Source organism: Peromyscus eremicus, unplaced genomic scaffold (assembly GCF_949786415.1).
Source record: "Peromyscus eremicus unplaced genomic scaffold, PerEre_H2_v1 PerEre#2#unplaced_106, whole genome shotgun sequence".
Classification (NCBI taxonomy): domain Eukaryota; kingdom Metazoa; phylum Chordata; class Mammalia; order Rodentia; family Cricetidae; genus Peromyscus; species Peromyscus eremicus.
The window spans coordinates 69,476-88,341 of record NW_026734345.1 but is presented as its reverse complement, the minus strand read 5'-3'; the positions used below and the strand labels follow the sequence as shown (position 1 = coordinate 88,341).

Below are 18,866 nucleotides of genomic sequence, written 5' to 3'. Positions count from 1 at the left end.
AGTCTGGTGCCTGGCTGTGGATCTCTGTATCTGCCTCCATCTGTCACTGGACAAAGGCTCTATGATGACAGCTAGGTGATTTGCTAGGCGGCTCACCAGAGTAGACTGGTCCAGGTACCTTCTGGATTACTGACAGCAGACCAAAGTGGCATCAACCTTGTGAATTCCTGAGAGCCTCCCTAGTACCCTGCCTCTTCCTATACCCATGATGTCCTCATCTATCATGATATCTTCCTTCCTGCACTCCCACTATGTTCCTGTTCCAGCTTGACCCTCCCATTTCCCTATGTTCTCATCCCCAACTCCTGGACCTCTGCCCCCCCCCTGCCAGTCAACTCATGTAGATCTCATCCACCTCTCCTTCACAGGGTCATCCATGTGTCCTTGCTAGTCTTTCCCTGTTAGCTAACCTCTCTGGAGATATGGGTTGCAGTCTGGTCATCCCTTCCATCACATTAAGTATCCACTTATGAGTTAGTACATACTATGTTTGTCCTTCTGAGTCTGGGTTACCTCACTCAAGATGATATTTTCTAGTTCCATCCATTTACCTGCAAACCTCATGATATCATTGTTTTTTACTGCTGAGTAGTACTCCACTGTGTATATGTGCCATATTTTCTTTGTCCATTCTTCAGTTGAGGGGCATATAGGTTGTTTCTAGGTTCTGGCTATTATAAATAATGCTGCTATGAACATAGTTGAGCATGTGTCCATGTGATAAGGTGGAGTATTCCTTGGGTATATGCCCAAGAGTGGAATAGCTGGGTCTTGAGGAAGACTTATTCCCAATTTTCTGAGAATCTGCCATACTGATTTCCAGAGTGGCTGTACAAGTTTGCATTCCCACCAACAGTGGAGGAGAGTTCCCCTTGCTCCACATCCTCTCCAACATAAGCTGTCTTCAGTGTTTTTGATCTTAGCCATTCTGACAGGTGTAAGATGGTATCTCAGAGTTGTTTTGATTTGCATTTTCCTGATGACTTAGCATGTTGAGCAACTCCTTAAATGCCTTTCAGCCATTTGAGATTCTTCTGTTTAGAATTCTCTGTTAAGCCTTGTAGCCCATTTTTTAAATTGGATTGTTCAGTATATTGATATCTAGCTTTTTGAGTTCTTTCTATATTTTGGAGATCAGCCCTCTGTCAGATGAGGGGTTGGTGAAGATTTTTTCCTATTCTGTAGGCTGTTGTTTGGTCTTATTGACTGTGTCCTTTGCTCTACAAAACTTCTCAGTTTCAGGAGGTCCCACTTGTTAATTGTCCCTCTCAGTGTCTGTGCTACTGATAAGCACTCTTAACTGTTGAGTCTTCTCCTGCCACTGAAATCATGAATCCTATACAACTTGTTCTTGCCACTGCCCACAACATTGCTGACAAAGAGAGATATTGAATCACCATGTGTTGTGATGGTAAATAAGTATTGTGTGATGGTGTGCATGCTGTTTATACAGCATTTGATGAATGGCTAATATTTTGTGTTGTCATTTAGCTGACAGGTGAGTGGGGAAGACAGCATGAAGATGTGAATTCACATTGGTACCATAAGGCTGCAATGGGAGCCTGATAAGAAAACTTTGGGAAGATGCAAGTGCTGTTACTTCCATGTGAGGGATATTCTCAGGGAGTTTTGAGACTGATGCCATTGTAGGATGTGGTGACTAAAAAGTAGTAACTGTGGGCAAAATTACTAGAAACAGCTAAACTCGAGATAGCACTTGATATCATATCAAAAAAATGGGGAAAAGTGGGGACACTTGATGTAGAGAAAGACAGGTGCCCACTTAAGATTTTTGTACACAGTAGAAATGATTGTCACTGTAATATAGATAAAATAGTTTTGTAGTGAAAAGAAACAGCCACAATTATTCGAATGATAGTTTGGCATACACAATCTATATAAGTCAACTGGTTATTGATTTGGAGATGGCCAAATTCAAAGGAGAGTCCAGAATTGTTTTTGATTTTTATTGCCAGTCATTGTCTGTAATGCAAAGAACATTTCAAAAAGACATTTGGGGCATTGGGGAGATTTCTCAGCAGTTAAGAGCATGGGATGCTCTTCCAGAGGTCCTGTGTTCAATTTCCAGAAACCACATGGTAGCTCACAACTATCTATAATGAGATTTGCTGCCATCTTCTTGTGTGCAGGCATACATGCAGGCTGAGCACTGTATACATAATAAATAACTAAATCTTAAAAAATATATTTATGTTCAATGAGAAGAGTTAGCAGGTAAATCTCTTGCCATAAGTTTGATGACCTGAACTCATTGCAGGAAGCCCACTGAAATGAGATGGAGCCAACTCCTACAAGATGACTTCTTGACAGCTTGCACTTTACAAACAGACACACACACACACACCACTCACACACATGTGTAAAAAAATAAACAGAATGTAATAAAATTGGTTTAAGATAATAAGTATAAAAGGCATTTATATTATTATATACCAACAAAAAATAAACAAAAACTTTATGTTTATGAATATTTGAATTAGGCATATGTAGAGAGTAGTAAGTCCATACAGGGCCAGGTCAATGTGAAGGCCACCGGAGGCATCTAATGTGCTATGTACCAGAGTTATAGGTAGTAATATGGTACTTCACATGTTCTGGGAACTTGCCTTAGGCCTCCTGTACGAGTAGACCATGTTCTTAACACCTTAGACATCTTTCCAGCCCCATAAAGAACAACAAACAAAAAAATATAATCATAGCTGGCCATAAATACGGCATTGGTTTTATTAATGGAATGACTTAAAATTCTGGAAGCACATCATTGCTCTCCACTATTATCTACAATTTAGGACTATTACAATCACATTTCCCTTACTTGCTGTGGTGGAAATTACAACTTATGAATGGGGTATTATTGTTCAATTTAAATATTCTCTGTTACCACTCTCACTTGGGAGTTCTAATGTCTTGTTCATGCTGTTTTACCAATAACTCCTTCACAATTGAGTACATTAATAGAAACCAGGTCAGTTGGAGTCCACAGAGGTTTTGTAGTGTGATCTGAGCATGCTTTACCAGCATGGCTGCATAAGAGGATGATTGGACCTCGGGCCTGGGTACTAGGTGTTTGGTAGGGTCTACATTTAGTTGTATCTAGTAAGGCGGATGTCTTATGCCACCCCCTTTGGCACTGATATAAAAAGCCCTTTGGAATAAAGTTCTGGGCTGGTCGATTAGGATGTAGGCTCCACTGAGGCTATCCTGTGTTTCTGTCTCTCTCTCTCTTTTTTCTATCTGCCTCTATATTTCTATCTCAATCTCTAATCCCTCATTCCCCAAGAACACCCAGGGAGAAAGTCCCCACAGATGTCTCATATAGAAGGAAATTAGGGAAGGAAGTAGGTGCTGTGTGCTCACAAAGGTGGTGATATAAGATACAAGACTTCTGGGTGTTATATATGTATCGAGTTTTCTACCTTAATACTAGGATTATTTCATTTTATAAACTTTTCAGTGTCCCTGTTCCCTGATGAGGACACAACTAAGGGCATCATATTTAACTAATTTTTCTTGAGAATTTCATACATCATTAGAAAACCTTCCTCTCTCCCAATTCTATTTCCCACACATCACATGCAACAAAATCTCTCAAACTCATGAGTTCTTTTTCATTTACTGCTTTCACACACATATGCACTTGCACGCACCCACACAATAGATTCAATTTGTTGTTGCTTGCCTACTCATGTGTTTGGTGATGATCATATGGTAATAAAAAAAGCTATAAGAAGTTTCATCCTGGATAAGACTGAGTCTCCATCTCTCCTGAGGGCATCACTTCTAATTCAGACAGGAAAGTTCATGTTATAGTATATCAATAGGATCTGTGTTTGAAGAAGATAGGCATTATGAAATGGAAGCACTGCTCTTCAGAAAAATCTCAATTAAATCTTTATCAATAAAGTATGTGGATGTTGTAAAGTCTCCAAAATACACTGGCATGACCTATCCATAAGAAATGCTGAAGTTGCACTAACAATACTTTTGCTTTCTCCTTCAGATATGGATCAGTGTATGAAGTGTCGAGAGGACCAGTATGCCAATGCAGAGCAGAACCACTGCCTGTAAAAAGATGTGACCTTTCTGCCCTTTGACGACCCCTTGGGGATGACTCTGTCCTGTATGACCTTGTGTTTGTCTGCATTCACCGTTCTGGTTCTTGGGATCTTTGTGAAGCACCAAGACACTCCCATTGTGAAGGCCAATAACCTCACTCTCAGCTACATCCTGCTCATCTCCCTCACCTTCTGTTTCCTCTATTCCTTGCTCTTCATTGGCCATCCCAACTCAGTCACCTGCATCCTGCAGCAAATAACATATGGAGTTTCATTCACTGTGGCTGTTTCCACTGTGTTGGCCAAGACAATTACTGTGGTTTTGGCTTTCAAAGTCACTACTCCTGGAAGAAGGATGAAGTGGCTCCTGGTATCAGGGGCACCAACCTATATCATCCCCATCCGCATCATCATCCAAATTATTCTCTGTGCAGTCTGGCTGGGAACATCTCCTCCCTCTGTTGACATTGATGCACACTCTGAGCATGGCCACATCATCATTGTGTGCAACAAGGGCTCAGTAACTGCTTTCTACTCTGTCCTAGGATACCTGGGCTCTCTGGCTCTGAGGAGCTTCACTGTGGCTTTCTTGGCCAGGAATCTCCCTGACACATTCAATGAAGCCAAATTCTTGACATTCAGCATGCTGTTGTTCTGCAGTGTCTGGGTTACTTTTCTCCCTGTCTACCATAGCACCAAGGGCAAGGTCATGGTGGCTGTGGAGGTCTTCTCCATCTTAGCCTCCAGTGCTGGCTTGCTGGGATGCGTCTTTGTCCCCAAGTGCTACGTCATTTTGCTAAGACCAGAGAGAAATTCTCTACAAAAATTAAGGGAGCAAACATTTTCCAGAACTCACATTTCATAAATTTTAACTGACAAATGTAATGTTGGTACAGAACCACCTATTAGGATACAATGCAAGGTTATTTATTAGCTAGTGAATCTCACTGTTTCTTCTAATAGTGTTGTTTATCAGTGTCATGTATACTGCTTTTATCTGTATTGTCTCCCATATCCTTCCACTCAGCCTCCTATTTTTACAGGACTTGGCTTTTGGACATTAGTGAAGAGTGGAAGTGTTCTCTTTGTGTCTAATATGTAATAAGATTTGAAATTAACTGAGAGGTTTCTTTTTGATGTCTTAGTGAATGTATGACTTTTACAGCAATTGATTATTAGAGAAACTGAAGGAAGTTTTTGACCTCATGTTTGCATATGAAGGCAAAACAATGCTACCTCTTATAGGGGGAAGACTATAGAATTCTGATGCATCCTGGGAGTTAGAGAAGTAGAACTTAGGTGTGAGAGGGATGTTTCAATAAACAGATACTGCAGAATATTACAGAAGCTGTAGATATGTCTTAGCACACAAAATCATGTACTGCTTTTGTAAAGTGGCAGAGTTCAATACAAAGCCATCATAAAATGTAGTTTACACCTACCTGTAACAGTGGCTCCATGGGATGAATGGCCTCTTTGGGCCTCCAAGGACTATTATGCACACACATGCACATAACAATACACTCAACACACACACACTCCAGAAAATAAACCCTTTCTGTTGATAACTGGAAAATGAACAGTTTCTGTGGGTTAATAATATAATATAGTACATTAAAATGAAATATACTAAGGTAAAACAAAAAAAATAACACTTTAGATTGAAGAAAACAAACAAACAGAAGGAAAGGAGGCCACGAAAAGGCAGATGAATCAGAGACCCACTTGGTTGCACTTTCTCAATCCCATCAAAACATAAAGTGTTAGTCATTGTATATACTCAAAAAAACTAATAGGGTAAAGTAAGAGAAGAAAAAAAATAAGACAAAACAACAAAAACAAGACAAAACAAAAAAGACACAAACAAAAAAAGGAAAACACCCTTACTGGATATTGTGAGACAAAAAACATCTAAAGAGGCCACTGAGTTCAATTTCTGTTGGCCAATTACTGTTACACATGCATTCTACCCTTCAGAGTAGTTGATTTCCCCAGTGAGACTCCCATGGAGGAAACTAAACTTTCATAAGCAGCTGGCTATCAACTGGCTATTGGTTCTGGGTTAGGAATGAGCCTGTGTCCACTTCTCCTTTCAGCGCAAGTACCCTGCACTGGATAGTTTTTTGTCAATCTGACACAAACTAAAGTCATCTGAGAGGAGGGAACCCCAATTAAGAAAATGTTTTAAAGCTGGCAGTGGTGGTGCACATCTTTAATCCCAGCACTTGGGAGGCATAGGCTGGCAGATGTCTGTGAGTCTGAGGCCAGCCTGGTCTTCAGAGTTAGTTACAGGATAGCCAAGGCTACATAAAGAAACCCTGTCTTAAAGCCTCCCAGCCCACTAGAAAGAAAATGTCTCTATTAGATCCAGCTATAGGGCATTTATTTAATCAGTGATTGACTGGGAGGGTCCAGCTCAAAGTGGGTGGTGACATTCCTAGGTGGTGGTCCTGAGTTCTATAAGAAAGCAGTCTGAGCAAAGCAGTAAGCAGCGCCTCTCCATGGACTCTGCCTCAGTTCCTGTTTGATTTCTGTCCTGGCTTCCTGCAATGATGAACTCAAATGTGAAAGTGTGTGCAAAATACGCCCTTTCCTCTCCAACTTGGTTTTTGGCCATGTTGTTTTATTGTAGCAATAGAAACTCTAACTATGACAAGTTGGTACCAGGAGTGTGGTCTTGCTTTGACAGACCTGACCATGTTGTTTTGTAAGAGGACCTTGAAGGGACTTTGAAACACTGTATAAGAAAATCCTTTGAGTGTTTACAGAATGGTGAGCTGTTCTGTAGTAGCTTGGAATATAAGAATGTTGAGGGTAATGCAGAAGATGGGAACATGGCTTGTGAAGTTTCAGAGGGAAGTTTAAAGTCTCTCATGGGGCCCTTAGTTATTTTTAATTAAGATTCTGTGGCCCTGGTTAGCTGGGGCTGAATAATCAGCTATGATTAACAAAATATCTGAACTACTAAAATGAAACCTTTGTTTTATGGAGATACTCGATGCTGGTTGCCTGGAGTTGAGAAATTAGTGGTGATTAAGAAGAGCTCACAGTGGTAGTGTTGCATGGCTTTAATCCCAGCACTCTGTAGGCAGAGCCAGGTGGATCTCTGTGAGTTCAAGGCCAGCCTGGGCTATAGAGTGAGTTCCAGGACAGGTACCAAAACTACACTGAGAAACGATGTCTCGAAAAAAAAAACTAAAAAAATATAAAAAAAGAGGAGCCCAGCATTGCTGAGTTGAAATCTTCTGAGAAGTGTTTCCTGAGAGTACACGGATGCTGTGTTCCAGAGGCAGTTGTATTTTATGCTGGCAGTCAAACGTGGTGGTGTGAGAGTCACCCAGGTGGTACTGGTTTTGAAGGCATGAATTGGACATGGATTCTAGCAGAGGCTCGGTACTATGATAAGCCAGGAGATGCCATCCATGAAGGTGGAAGTACACTAGCACTTGAAGGTCCAGCATTAAAGGAGTCATTCACAGAATTTGAGACTTGGAACCATGAAGACAGTCTATGAGAGGCGTTGATGACAGTGCAGGCATGTTGCAGCAGAAGACCCAGCATTGTGGTTGATGTCAGTATTGTGGGGTGACTGACAAGAACAGCAGCATCTATAGAGTGGAGCCATCTTGAGCCTGGATGGCAAGCTGTGTGTGCTGCCGAGGATGGAGCTGAAGAAGTGACCCAAGCCCTTTGGAGAACCCCAGAAGACAGTAAGTGGATCCAGACATTGGAAATCAAACTATTACACAGTTGGAGAGTGGATTTTATTTGTCAGAGAGACTTTGCCTTGTGCCTTTCCCTCTAAAAGTAAGGAATTATTTAATCTAATTTTTATTTTTTTAGGAGCCCATACTTGGGAGATTTCAAACTTCAAAAAGCATTTTTGGGTTTGAAAGAGACTGGATATGATTAAAGGGACTGATTTTTCTGGCTTTTTTTTTTTTGAGACAGTGTTTTTTTGCGTAGTACTGGCTGGCCTGGAACTCAGTCTGTAGATCTGACTGGTTTTGAAGTCACAGAGATCCACCTGTCTCTGTCTCCTGAGTGCTGGGAGTAAAGGTGTGTGCCACCACTTCCCAGCAGGACTACATTTTTAAAGAAAGATTTATTTATTATGTATAGTGTTCTGCATGCATGTGTTTCTGAATGCAAGAATAAGGCACCAGCTCTCATTATAGCTGATTGTGAGCCAATGTCAAATTGCTGGGAGTTGAACTCAGGACCTCTGGAAGATCTGCCAGTACACTTAACCTCTGAGTGAAATTTAAGTGTGTTCCATTGTGGAACTTTTAAAATTGTGGGATATGTAAAGTTACTTATGTTTTTAAAAATACTTGTTTATATTTATTTTATATGCATTGGTTTGTTGCCTGAATGTGTATCTGTGTCAAGGTTTTGGATCCCATGGAACTAAAGTTACAGACAGTTGTGAGCTGCCATGTTGGTGCTGGTACTTGAACCTGGGTTCTCAGGAGGAATAACCAGTGCTGTTAAATGCTGAGCCATCTCTCCAGCCCCTACTTAGAATTTAATGTGAGATCTTGGGGATGAATGAGTAAGGAAAAGCAGCTTTGTAGTGATGTATTTGTGTGTCACATTACATGGTGTCAATTGTGCTGGATAGTTTTCTAACAACTTGATACATCTGAGTCATCACATCTAAAGTCTCTGAGAAGAGGGGACATCAATTAAAAGAATGCCTTCAGCTCTTCAGACCACAGAGCCAGCTCTTCCACATGAACCAGGCATATCTGGGTGAGGGGAGAGGGAGGAAGCAAGCTAATGCCTATCCCATGCCAACACCAGACAGATGGTTACTAGGCAGAGCATGCCATGTGGTCATAGGAATGGGAGAACTATCTGTGACCCCCAGCAGCTGCAACACTTGGGAGAGCAAACCCTATACTTCATGAGAAACGCAGAATAGAGCCAAACTTGTTAGTGTGGTTGTGGATTAGCCAGCCAAAAAATTGTGAGCATGGGAGATCTGTCCCAATTATGCATCTGTCTTGTGGTAGCATCGGTGGAGGAGCGTTAGCCTCTTCCCCTATGCCCATCAATATGTGAAGTTAGTGATAGAGCTGGCTTTGTGGTCATAGAGTGGGAGAGCTATACATGACCCCCACCAGCTGCAACACTTGGGAGAGCAGGCCCTCCACCACCCCAGAGAAGCACAATGGAGCCATCCTTGTTAGTGCACGTGTGTGTGAGCCATCCCCGAAGTTGTAAACATGGAACAGTTGTCCCCATTTGACATCTGGTAGACCAATCCTACAGTTTGGCAGGCCCAGACCCAAGGATATGACTTGGCATGCCCCACTATCCACCCCATCTATGATCTGCTGGAGCTTGTGAAGGTACCTGGCCTATAGACCTAAAGTCTCAAGATTTCTAAAACACAGGGCAACAACAGGATATCCAGGAGGAGCCCTAGTTAGGGTCCAGCATTGATAAGATAGTAGAAACCAAAGGCCTCGAACCAGACCAATGACTCTTTGCAATGAACACTTGCAAGTAAAGATAAATGCACAAAGGGGTTCATGGCGTGAATCATTGTCTCACACCGCAAATTCCCTGATGAGATTAAAAAAATTTTCCCTTATTTTATTTTATTCCATTTTTCCTTTTTTCTCTTACATACACACTTTTTCTCTTACACACACACACACGTACACACACACATGTACACACACACACACACACACACTATTTGAATGGAGCAGCCAACTTAACAAAGTGGATTTCCATGAGAATGAGGGAAATGCATCATGGGGAGAATCCTGAGGCTTTAGAGACACATGAGGCATCATCTTCCTCTTTTGGGGACCCTGTGTATATAAGAGTGTGTGCCAGTCCTCAGCTTCTTCAAGGATTATTATTTATTCTTGTCTTCCTGACTGATCTGGCTTTCTCAGACATGGTTCATGAAGTCCTGGTTCACATACAGGCATCACACAGACCAGTTACAAACTTGTATAGCCACTTTGGAAGTCTGTATAGCTGTTTCTCAGAAAATTGGGAATTAATCTTCCTCAAGAACCAGCTATACCATTCTTGGATATATACCCAAGGAACGCTCAATCATACCACAAGGACTCACGCACAACTATGCTCATAGCAGCATTATTTGTAATGGCCAGAACCTAGAAACAACCTAGATGCCTTTCAACTGAAGAATGAATAAAGAAAGTGTGGTACATGTACACAATGGAGTACTACTCAGCAGAAAAAAACAATGACATCATGAGGTTTGCAGGCAAGTGGATGGAACTAGAAAATATCCTTAGTGAGGTAACTCAGACTCAGAAAGTCAAACACGTTAAGTACTCACTCATAAGTGGATACTAGATGTGAAAGAAGTGATGACCAGACTCCAACAAAACCTAGTTAGAAGAGCCAGTGAAGTATACTTTGTACTCATTAAATGAAAAATCCAACAATAGAGTATTGCAATGCTAATCTTGTACACATCAAATACAGGAGTCCCCAACTTTACTAATTGAGGATTCTTAGATTTAAAGCACAGATCAACCCCAGCACAGAGATGGTGGGTCATTTCAATACTCCACTTTCAGCAACAGATAGGTAACATGAAAAAAAGTAAATAGAGATATTCTGAAGATAAATGACATCATAAGTCAGTTTTACCTCTATATTTTACAAACCCTGTGGACTTGTAAACCTCTAGATAGAGAACATATTTACAGAAAGCACTCTTAGTCCACTATGCACACAGAAGCCTTAAATAACCCATCAACATAAAACAATACTTTCAAAATATCCTCAAAATGTGAGTACTCTGGCCCAGAAACCTTCCATTTTCTAACAACCAATGGAATATGAAGCTCAAAATTGTGAGCAGATAATTTAAATACAAAATATATTAGTTTAAAAGCATTTTACATATACAGAGTACAGAGCCCGGATGATTTCCATAAGGACTCCTTTATGTTTATATGCACTATGTACACAACAATGAAAAACTAATTGGGATGATGGTTATCCAACTCATTGTGAGAATACAGACTGAGAGCTTGGCATTTTGCTCTCCTGGGAACCAAGATTTGAACACACTGTGGGTAACTCAAGAGGGGTATATATCTTCCCGAAATATCATTACATGTGAATTTTTTCACTATAAGGTATTTACAAACTATGATGTTTTAAGAGTTCTAATAAAGTAAGAGAATCTAAAAAGATATTTCCCAAAAGTACTCAATATATGTATTTGCATGTTCCAGAATTTCTATGTAGTCCATGCTTGCCTTGAAAACATAGGTTGACCTTTCTGTGCCTCACAAATGCTCAGATTATTGGCATGCACCACCATGATATCCAGTAAGATGCTTGGTTCTGACAAAACATGGCTTTTTATAAAATGGATAATTAATATGATTAAAATTGAAAAGAAAGACATGTTAAATTCCCTAGTTTAATCATTGCGCATATTTATATACGATGAATTATCATCCTCTACCCCCTAGATACCATTGTCATGATGATAAATGAACATGTATAAATATTACTGATACCTATGACAATGCAAAACTTAAAGAAAATAGTTTTAGAGCAAAGCATGAAAGCTGTGCCATTTCTGAATAATAGTTTTGATCACTGATAAATAGACCTTGTACAACTAAAAGTTTGTGTTATTTTATATACTCTTGAGACATAATATAAATATTCAAATTAGTAATACCTTGTAAAAATAGTTTCAAACAGCCAGTGAGCAGATATTTATGTCTTTTAATTAGAAAAAAGTATCAACTGAAATATATCCTCAGTAAAATAGAATAAAAATCTTAAAATCTGACTTTTCATATTATTCTAATACATCAATTGTTTCAAGTTATTAATATACAAATGTACACATAATTGAGACAATGCAACTTGAACATACTAAGTCAGCTATATTTAAGTTAGTGTTAAGGAAAAGCTTTCCAACAGAGTGGGAAACTAATGACCATGCATAAAGATTCTATTAGTGTATATTGTAGAAGTAACTGTCTTATTCAATAAGAAACTCAGAGCCAATACAGAGATGAAAGCCAAGAGGTCAGAGCAATAGCTAAGAGCTAAAAACCTTACCCTTCACTGTTGCTGTACCTCTCTGAATGAGACCTACTTCCTGTGTCTGTCTTTTTTTAGAGTTTCTGTTCTGCCTTCTCATTGGTTGTAAACCCAACCACATGACCTCCTAGTCATTGCCTGTCTGTATAGACCTCCAGGTCTTCTATGGTTGGTATTGAGGTTAAAGGCATTTGTCTCCAGTGCTGGTTGTATCCTGGAACACACAGAGATCTACCTAGCTTTGCCTACCAAGTGCTGGGATTAAAGGCGTGCACCACCACCACCTAGCTTTTGCTATGGCTTGCTAATAGCTCTGACCCCTGGGCAACTTTATTTATTAACATACAAATAAAATCACATTTCAATACAAATAAAATATCACCATAGTACATCAATGTGTGCTTATGTAGATTAATCTGCTTTAATCAGATGGTAGACATATATTGTACCTATTAGACATTATTCAGTACCTATCAAATATTCATTTACTATCTTCTTAATTTTGACAAAAAAGTAAAATCCAATTAGAAAATTAGACTACACAAAATTAGTGTCATATAAAATAATGCTATCTCTATGACTTATGGTGTTTTGTAGTTATTTAATTAAGATAAATATACTTATTCAGCCACAGTGAGGAAATTCAACTGGAGAATGACAGAACAATCTTTCTTTCAAATTGCACACATAGTTCCTCACACCTATGTAAAAAATTTTTATCAAAAGCATGAAAGTGGTTGTGAAACTTGAAGTGCATATGCTTACATATGTCTCACTCTCTTTTGAAAGTATAAATTGAAAATGGCTTGTCTAATCAAATATGTTAAATGCTTACAGCTTTTATAAGTTTATTTGAGTTTCTTTCTGACTTCACAAGAGATCAAATCACATTGACAAAGAACTCTCTTCTTGCACATATTAGACAATCCAGCCACAGAGAGATCATGTAACTACAAGTGTGATCTCTGCATGCATGGGATTGCTGCTGTAGAACCTGAAGAGAGATTCAGGCTGATTCAGAATGGTGCCTGAGCTGCTGAGATTGGAGAGCAGAGGAGAAGAGGACGAACAGGGAGGAACAGGGACACCATCTGATGTAAAGCAGAGGACTCTCCTAGCGTACAAGATCCAGTGTCTGGTAGACCATACAGCACTGTAACCTTACATGAAGTAAGCAATGTTCCCTGGAGCCAGTTGACTCTTCCATAGAATATTTTATCTAAATTAAAAATTTTAAATTTTCCCGGCTACCTTTGATAAGTCCATTTCACACTAAACCTATCACAATATCCTTTATGTCAAATGACATTTCACAATTGAACATTTTTCTTCTTCCACTGCTGAACTGATGACTTACTCCACAGCCATATTTCAGCAGTCACAGTAATGTCACATGGACAACAATCCATCTATCCTGTATTTGTTTTAGGTGGGTTTCCATCCATTGCATCCAACCTAATTCCTGAATATATATATATATATATATATATATATATATATATATATATTCCATGTTGCCTTTGTTGAGTACAGTCTTGATTTTAAGCTGCACTACTCATTTTCTGATACTTATTATATAGTTATCTCCAGCTATGGGCATGTCAGCCTGGGATAAAATATACCTGCCTTCTTTCAAATCCTAACATACATGATTATTTCTCTTTAGCAGGACCGAAGATACTCATGTAGATTAGTCTGACAGTATGTCTTAATCTTGCTTCTTTGAGAATGCCTAGAAACCTCTTTCAGAGTCCCAATCAAGTCAATGTGTGCAGAGAAACACATTCATAACAATGAACAAAATACACATTGGATAAATTATATATGCAGCAAACAGGTGAACATGGTACATTATCAGATAATACAAATAATAAATGTCAGAGGAAGGATCTGAGACAGATGACGGCATTTCTAATGCATAGAGTGGTTCCCAGTGTCTAATTCCTACATTATGCTCTGAAATCTTCTGCAGCAAACTGAGACAGTATTTGTCACTATAGCCTCACACAAGGAAATTGCTAGTAACTAACTTTAGTGACATCATCCCTTTTCACAGGAGCATGTCTACACTTCTAGAATCCCCTCAAATATTCTGTCAATCCTCTATAATATAATCTTTCTCTTTCAAAACTAACATTCCAAACATCAAAATCCTGAGGAGAAATAGGCATGACAGGGAATATGGAGGAAATTCCTTATGTCTACTACAGAAAAGAGAAAGAATAAAACCCAAATTTTTTTTATGTTTGAAAATACCAGAAGAGTCACTATGAAATGCCTTTTTTATTATTATTTTATTTTATTTTACAATATAATTTAATTCTACATATCAGCCATGGATTCCTTTGTTATCCCTCCTCCCGCCCTCTCCCTTTCCCCCGCCCCAACCCCCATTCCCATTTCCTTCAGGGCAAAGAATCCCCTGAGGATTGAGATCAAGCTGGTAGACTCAGTCCAGGCAGGTCCAGTCCCCTCCTCCCAGACTGAGCCAAGTGGCCCTGCATAAGCCCCAGGTTTCAAACAGCCCACTCATGCACTGAGCACAGGACCCGGTCCCACTGCCTGGATGCCTCCCAAACAGATCAAGCCAATCAATTGTCTCACCTATCTAGAGGGCCTGATCCAGTTGGGGGCCCCTCAAACATTGGTTAATAGTTCATGTGTTTCCATTTGTTTGGCTATTTGTCCCTGTGCTTTATCCATCCTTGGTCTCAACAATTCTCGCTGATATAAACCCTCTTCTGTCTCGCCAGTTGGACTCCTGGAGCTCCACCCAGGGCCTAGCTGTGGATCTCTGCATCCAGTTCCCTCAGTCATTGGATGGGGTTTCTAGCATGACAATTAGGGTGTTTGGGCCATTGTATCAGCAGAGTAGGTCAGTTCGGGCTGTCTCTCGACAATTGCCAGCAGTCTGTTGTGGGGACATCTTTGTGGATTTCAGTGGGCCTCTCTAGCCCCTTGCTTCTTCCTATTCTCATGTGGTCTTCATTTACCATGGTCTCCTATTCCTTGTTCTCCCTCTCTGTTCTTGATCCAGCTAGGATCTCCCTCTCCCCTAAGTTCTCTTTCCCTTGACACTTGCCCTTCATTTCCCCCACTCATGTCCAGGCTGTTCATGTAGATCTCTGCCATTTCTCTGTCATTGGGTGATCCCTGTGTCTTTCTTGGGGTCCTGTTTTCCAGGTAGCCTCCCTGGTGTTGTGAATAGCAGTCCAGTCATCCTTGTTCCACATCTAGTATCCTCCTATGAGTGAGTACATACCACGTTTGTCTTTCTGAGTCTGGGTTACCTCACTCAGGATGATTTTTTCTAGATCCATCCATTTGCCTGCAAACCTCATTTTGTCATTGTTTTTCTCTGCTGAGTAGTATTCCATTGTGTATATGGACCACATTTTATTTATCCATTCCTCAGTTGAAGGGCATCTAGGTTGTTTCCAGGTTCTGGTTATTACAAACAATGCCAATATGAACATACCTGAGCATGTGTCCTTGTTGTATGATTGAGCATTGTTTGGGTATATGCCCAAGAGCGGCATAGCTGGGTCTTGGGGGAGATTGATTCTCAATTTTCTAAGAAAGTGCCATATTGATTTCCAAAGTGGTTTACAAGCTTGCATTCCCACCAGCAGTGGAGGAGAGTTCCCCTAGCTCCACATCCTCCCCAGCATAAGCTGTCTTCAGTGTTTTTGATCTTAGCCATTCTGACAGGTGTAAGGTGGTATCTGAGAGTTGTATTGATTTGCATTTCACTGATGATTAGGGATGTTGAGCAATTTCTTAAATGTCTTTCAGCCTTTTGGACTTCCTCTGTTGAGAATTCTCTGTTTAGTTCTATAGCCTATTTCTTAATTGAACTGTTGGGCATTTTGATGTCTAATTTCTTGGGTTCCTTATATATTCTGGATATCGGCCCTCTGTCAGATGTGGTGTTGGTGAAGACCTTTTCCCATTCTGTAGGCTGTCGCTTTGCCTTGTTGACTGTATCCTTTGCTCTACAAAAGCTTCTCAGTTTCAAGAGGTCCCATTGATTGATTGTTTCTCTCAGTGTCTGTGCTACTGGTGTTATATTTAGAAAGTGATCTCCTATGCCAATGCGTTCAAGACTACTTCCTACTTTCTCTTCTAGTAGGTTCAGAGTAGCTGGATTTATGTTGAGATCTTTGATCCACTTGGACTTCAGTTTTGTGCACGGTGATAGATATGCATCTATTTGCAGCCTTCTACAAGTTGATATCTAGTTATGCCAGCAACATTTGTTGAAGATGCTTTCTTTTTCCATTGTACGATTTTGGCTTCTTTGTCAAAAATTATATGTTCATAGGTGTGTGGATTAATGTCAGGGTCTTCAGTTCGATTCCATTGGTCCACATGTCAGTTTTTATGCCAGTACCAAGCTGTTTTTATTACTGTAGCTCTATAGTAGAGCTTGAAGTCAGGGATCTTGATGCCTCCAGAGGCTGTTTTATTATACAGGATTTTTTTGGCTATCCTAGGTTTTTAGTTTTTCCATATGAAGTTGAGTATTATTCTTTCCAGGTCTGTGAAGAATTGTGTTGGTATTTTGATGGGGATGGCATTGAATCTGTAGATTGCTTTTGGTAAAATTGCCATTTTTAGTATGTTACTCCTGCCTATCCATGAGCATGGGAGATCTTTCCATTTTCTGACATCTTCTTCAATTTCTTTTTTTCATGGACTTACAGTTCTTGTCATATAGGTCCCTCATTTGCTTGGTTAGTGTTACCCCAAGGTATTTTATATCATTTGTGGCTACTGTAAAGGGTGATGTATCTCTGATTTCCTTCTCAGCCTGTTTGTCAATTGTATATGGGAGGGCTACTGATTTTTTTTTTTTGATTTGATCTTATATCCTGCTATGTTGCTGAAGGTGTTTATAAGCTGTATCAGCTCCTTGGTGGAATCTTTGTGGTCACTCAAGTATACTATTATGTCATCTGCAAATAAGGGATGCTTGACTTCTTCCTTTCCAATTTATATCCCCTTAATCTCCTTATGTTATCTTGTTGCTCTGGCTAGAACTTCAAGTACTATATTGAATAAATATGGGGAAAGTGGACAGCCTTGCCTCATTCCTGATTTTAGTGGAATTGCTTTGAGATTCTCTCCATTTAATTTGATGTTGGCTGTTGGCTTGCTGTAAATTGCCTTTATTATCTTTAGGTATGTTCCCTGTATTCCTGATCACTCCAAGACCTTTATCATGAAGGGGTATTGGATTTTATCAAATGCCTTTTCTGCATCTAGCGAGATAATCATGTGGTTTTTTTCTTTGAGTTTGTTTATGTGGTCTATTACATTGATGGGCTTTTGTATGTTGAAACACCCTTGCATCCCTGGGATGAAGCCTACTTGATCATGGTGGATAGTTGTTTTGATGTGTTCTTGGAGTCTGTTTGCCAGTATTTTATTGAGTATTTTTGCATCAATGTTCAAGAGGGAGATTGGTCTGTAGTTCTCTTTCTTTGTTGTATCCTTGTTTGGTTTAGGAATCAGGGTAATTGTAGCCTCATTGAAGGAGTTTGTTAATGTTCCTTCTGTTTCTATTGTGTGGAACAATTTAGAGAGTATTGGTATTAACTCTTCTTTGAAGATCTGGTAGAATTATGTGTTGAAACCGTCTGGTCCTGGGCTTTTTTTTTTTTTGGTTGGGAGATTTTCATGACTGTTTCTATTTCCTTAGGGGTTATTGGACTATTTAAATAGTTTATCTGGTCTTGATTTAACTTAGGTGTGTGGTACCTATCCAGAAAATTATCCATTTCTTTTAGATTTTCCAATTTTTTGGAGTAGAGGTTTTTGAAGTATGACCTGATGATTCTCTGGATTTTCTCAATGTCTGTTGTTATGTCCCCCTTTTCATTTCTGATTTTGTTAATTTGGATGCTCTCTCTGTCTTTTGGTTAGTTTTGATAAGGTCTTTTCTATCTTTTTGATTTTCTCAAAGAACCAACTCTTTGTTTCATTGATTTTTTGTATTGTTCTCTTTGTTTTTATTTTACTGATTTCAGCTCTCACTTTGATAATTTCCTGGCATGCATTCTTCCTGGGAGACTTTGCTTCTTCTTGTTCTAGAGCTTTCAGGTGTGCTGATAAGTCACTAGTGTGAGATTTCTCCAACTTCTTTATGTGGGCATTTAGTGCTATGAATTTCCCTCTTAGTACTGCTTTCATAGTGTCCCATAGATTTGGGTATGTGGTGTCTTCATTTTCATTGATCTCTAGGAAGTCTTTATTTTCTTCCTTAACCCATTGGTGATTCATTTGAGTATTATTCAGTTTCCATGAGATTGAACATTTTCTGTAGTTTTTCTTGATGTTGAAATCTAACTTTAAACCATGGTGGTCTGATAGAACACAGGAGATTATTCCAATTGTTTTGTGTCTGTTGAGATTTGCTTTGTGGCCAAGTATGTGGTCAATTTTAGAGAAGGTTCGTGCGGTGCTGAGAAGAAGGTATATTCTTTTTTGTTAGGATGGAATGTTCTGTAGATGTCGATTAAGTCCATTTGAGTCATGACATCAGTTAAGTCCTTTATTTCTCTGTTAAGTTTCAATTTGGGAGATCTGTCCATTGGTGAAAGTGGGGTGTTGAAGTCTCCCACTATTAATGTGTGGGGTTTTATGTGTTGTTTAAGCTTTAGTAATGTTTCTTTTACATATGTGGGTGCCCTTGTGTTTGGGGCATAAATGTTCAGA

The 18,866-nt window shown here is 39.6% G+C and overlaps 1 protein-coding gene across 1 annotated transcript; it reads left to right on the top strand.

Annotated features, from left to right (window-relative positions):
- The first annotated feature begins 4,128 nt into the window (after nucleotides 1-4,128).
- On the top strand, nucleotides 4,129-4,941 carry LOC131901534 (vomeronasal type-2 receptor 116-like). The gene has a single exon (XM_059252651.1). It carries the CDS (start codon nucleotides 4,129-4,131, stop codon nucleotides 4,939-4,941), a length of 813 nt encoding a protein of 270 aa, XP_059108634.1.
- The last annotated feature ends 13,925 nt before the right edge of the window (nucleotides 4,942-18,866 follow it).

Bases quoted from the DNA above. Each gene is read 5' to 3' on its own strand.
- LOC131901534 (XM_059252651.1), top strand. From the start codon at position 4,129: ATGACTCTGTCCTGTATGACCTTGTGTTTGTCTGCATTCACCGTTCTG.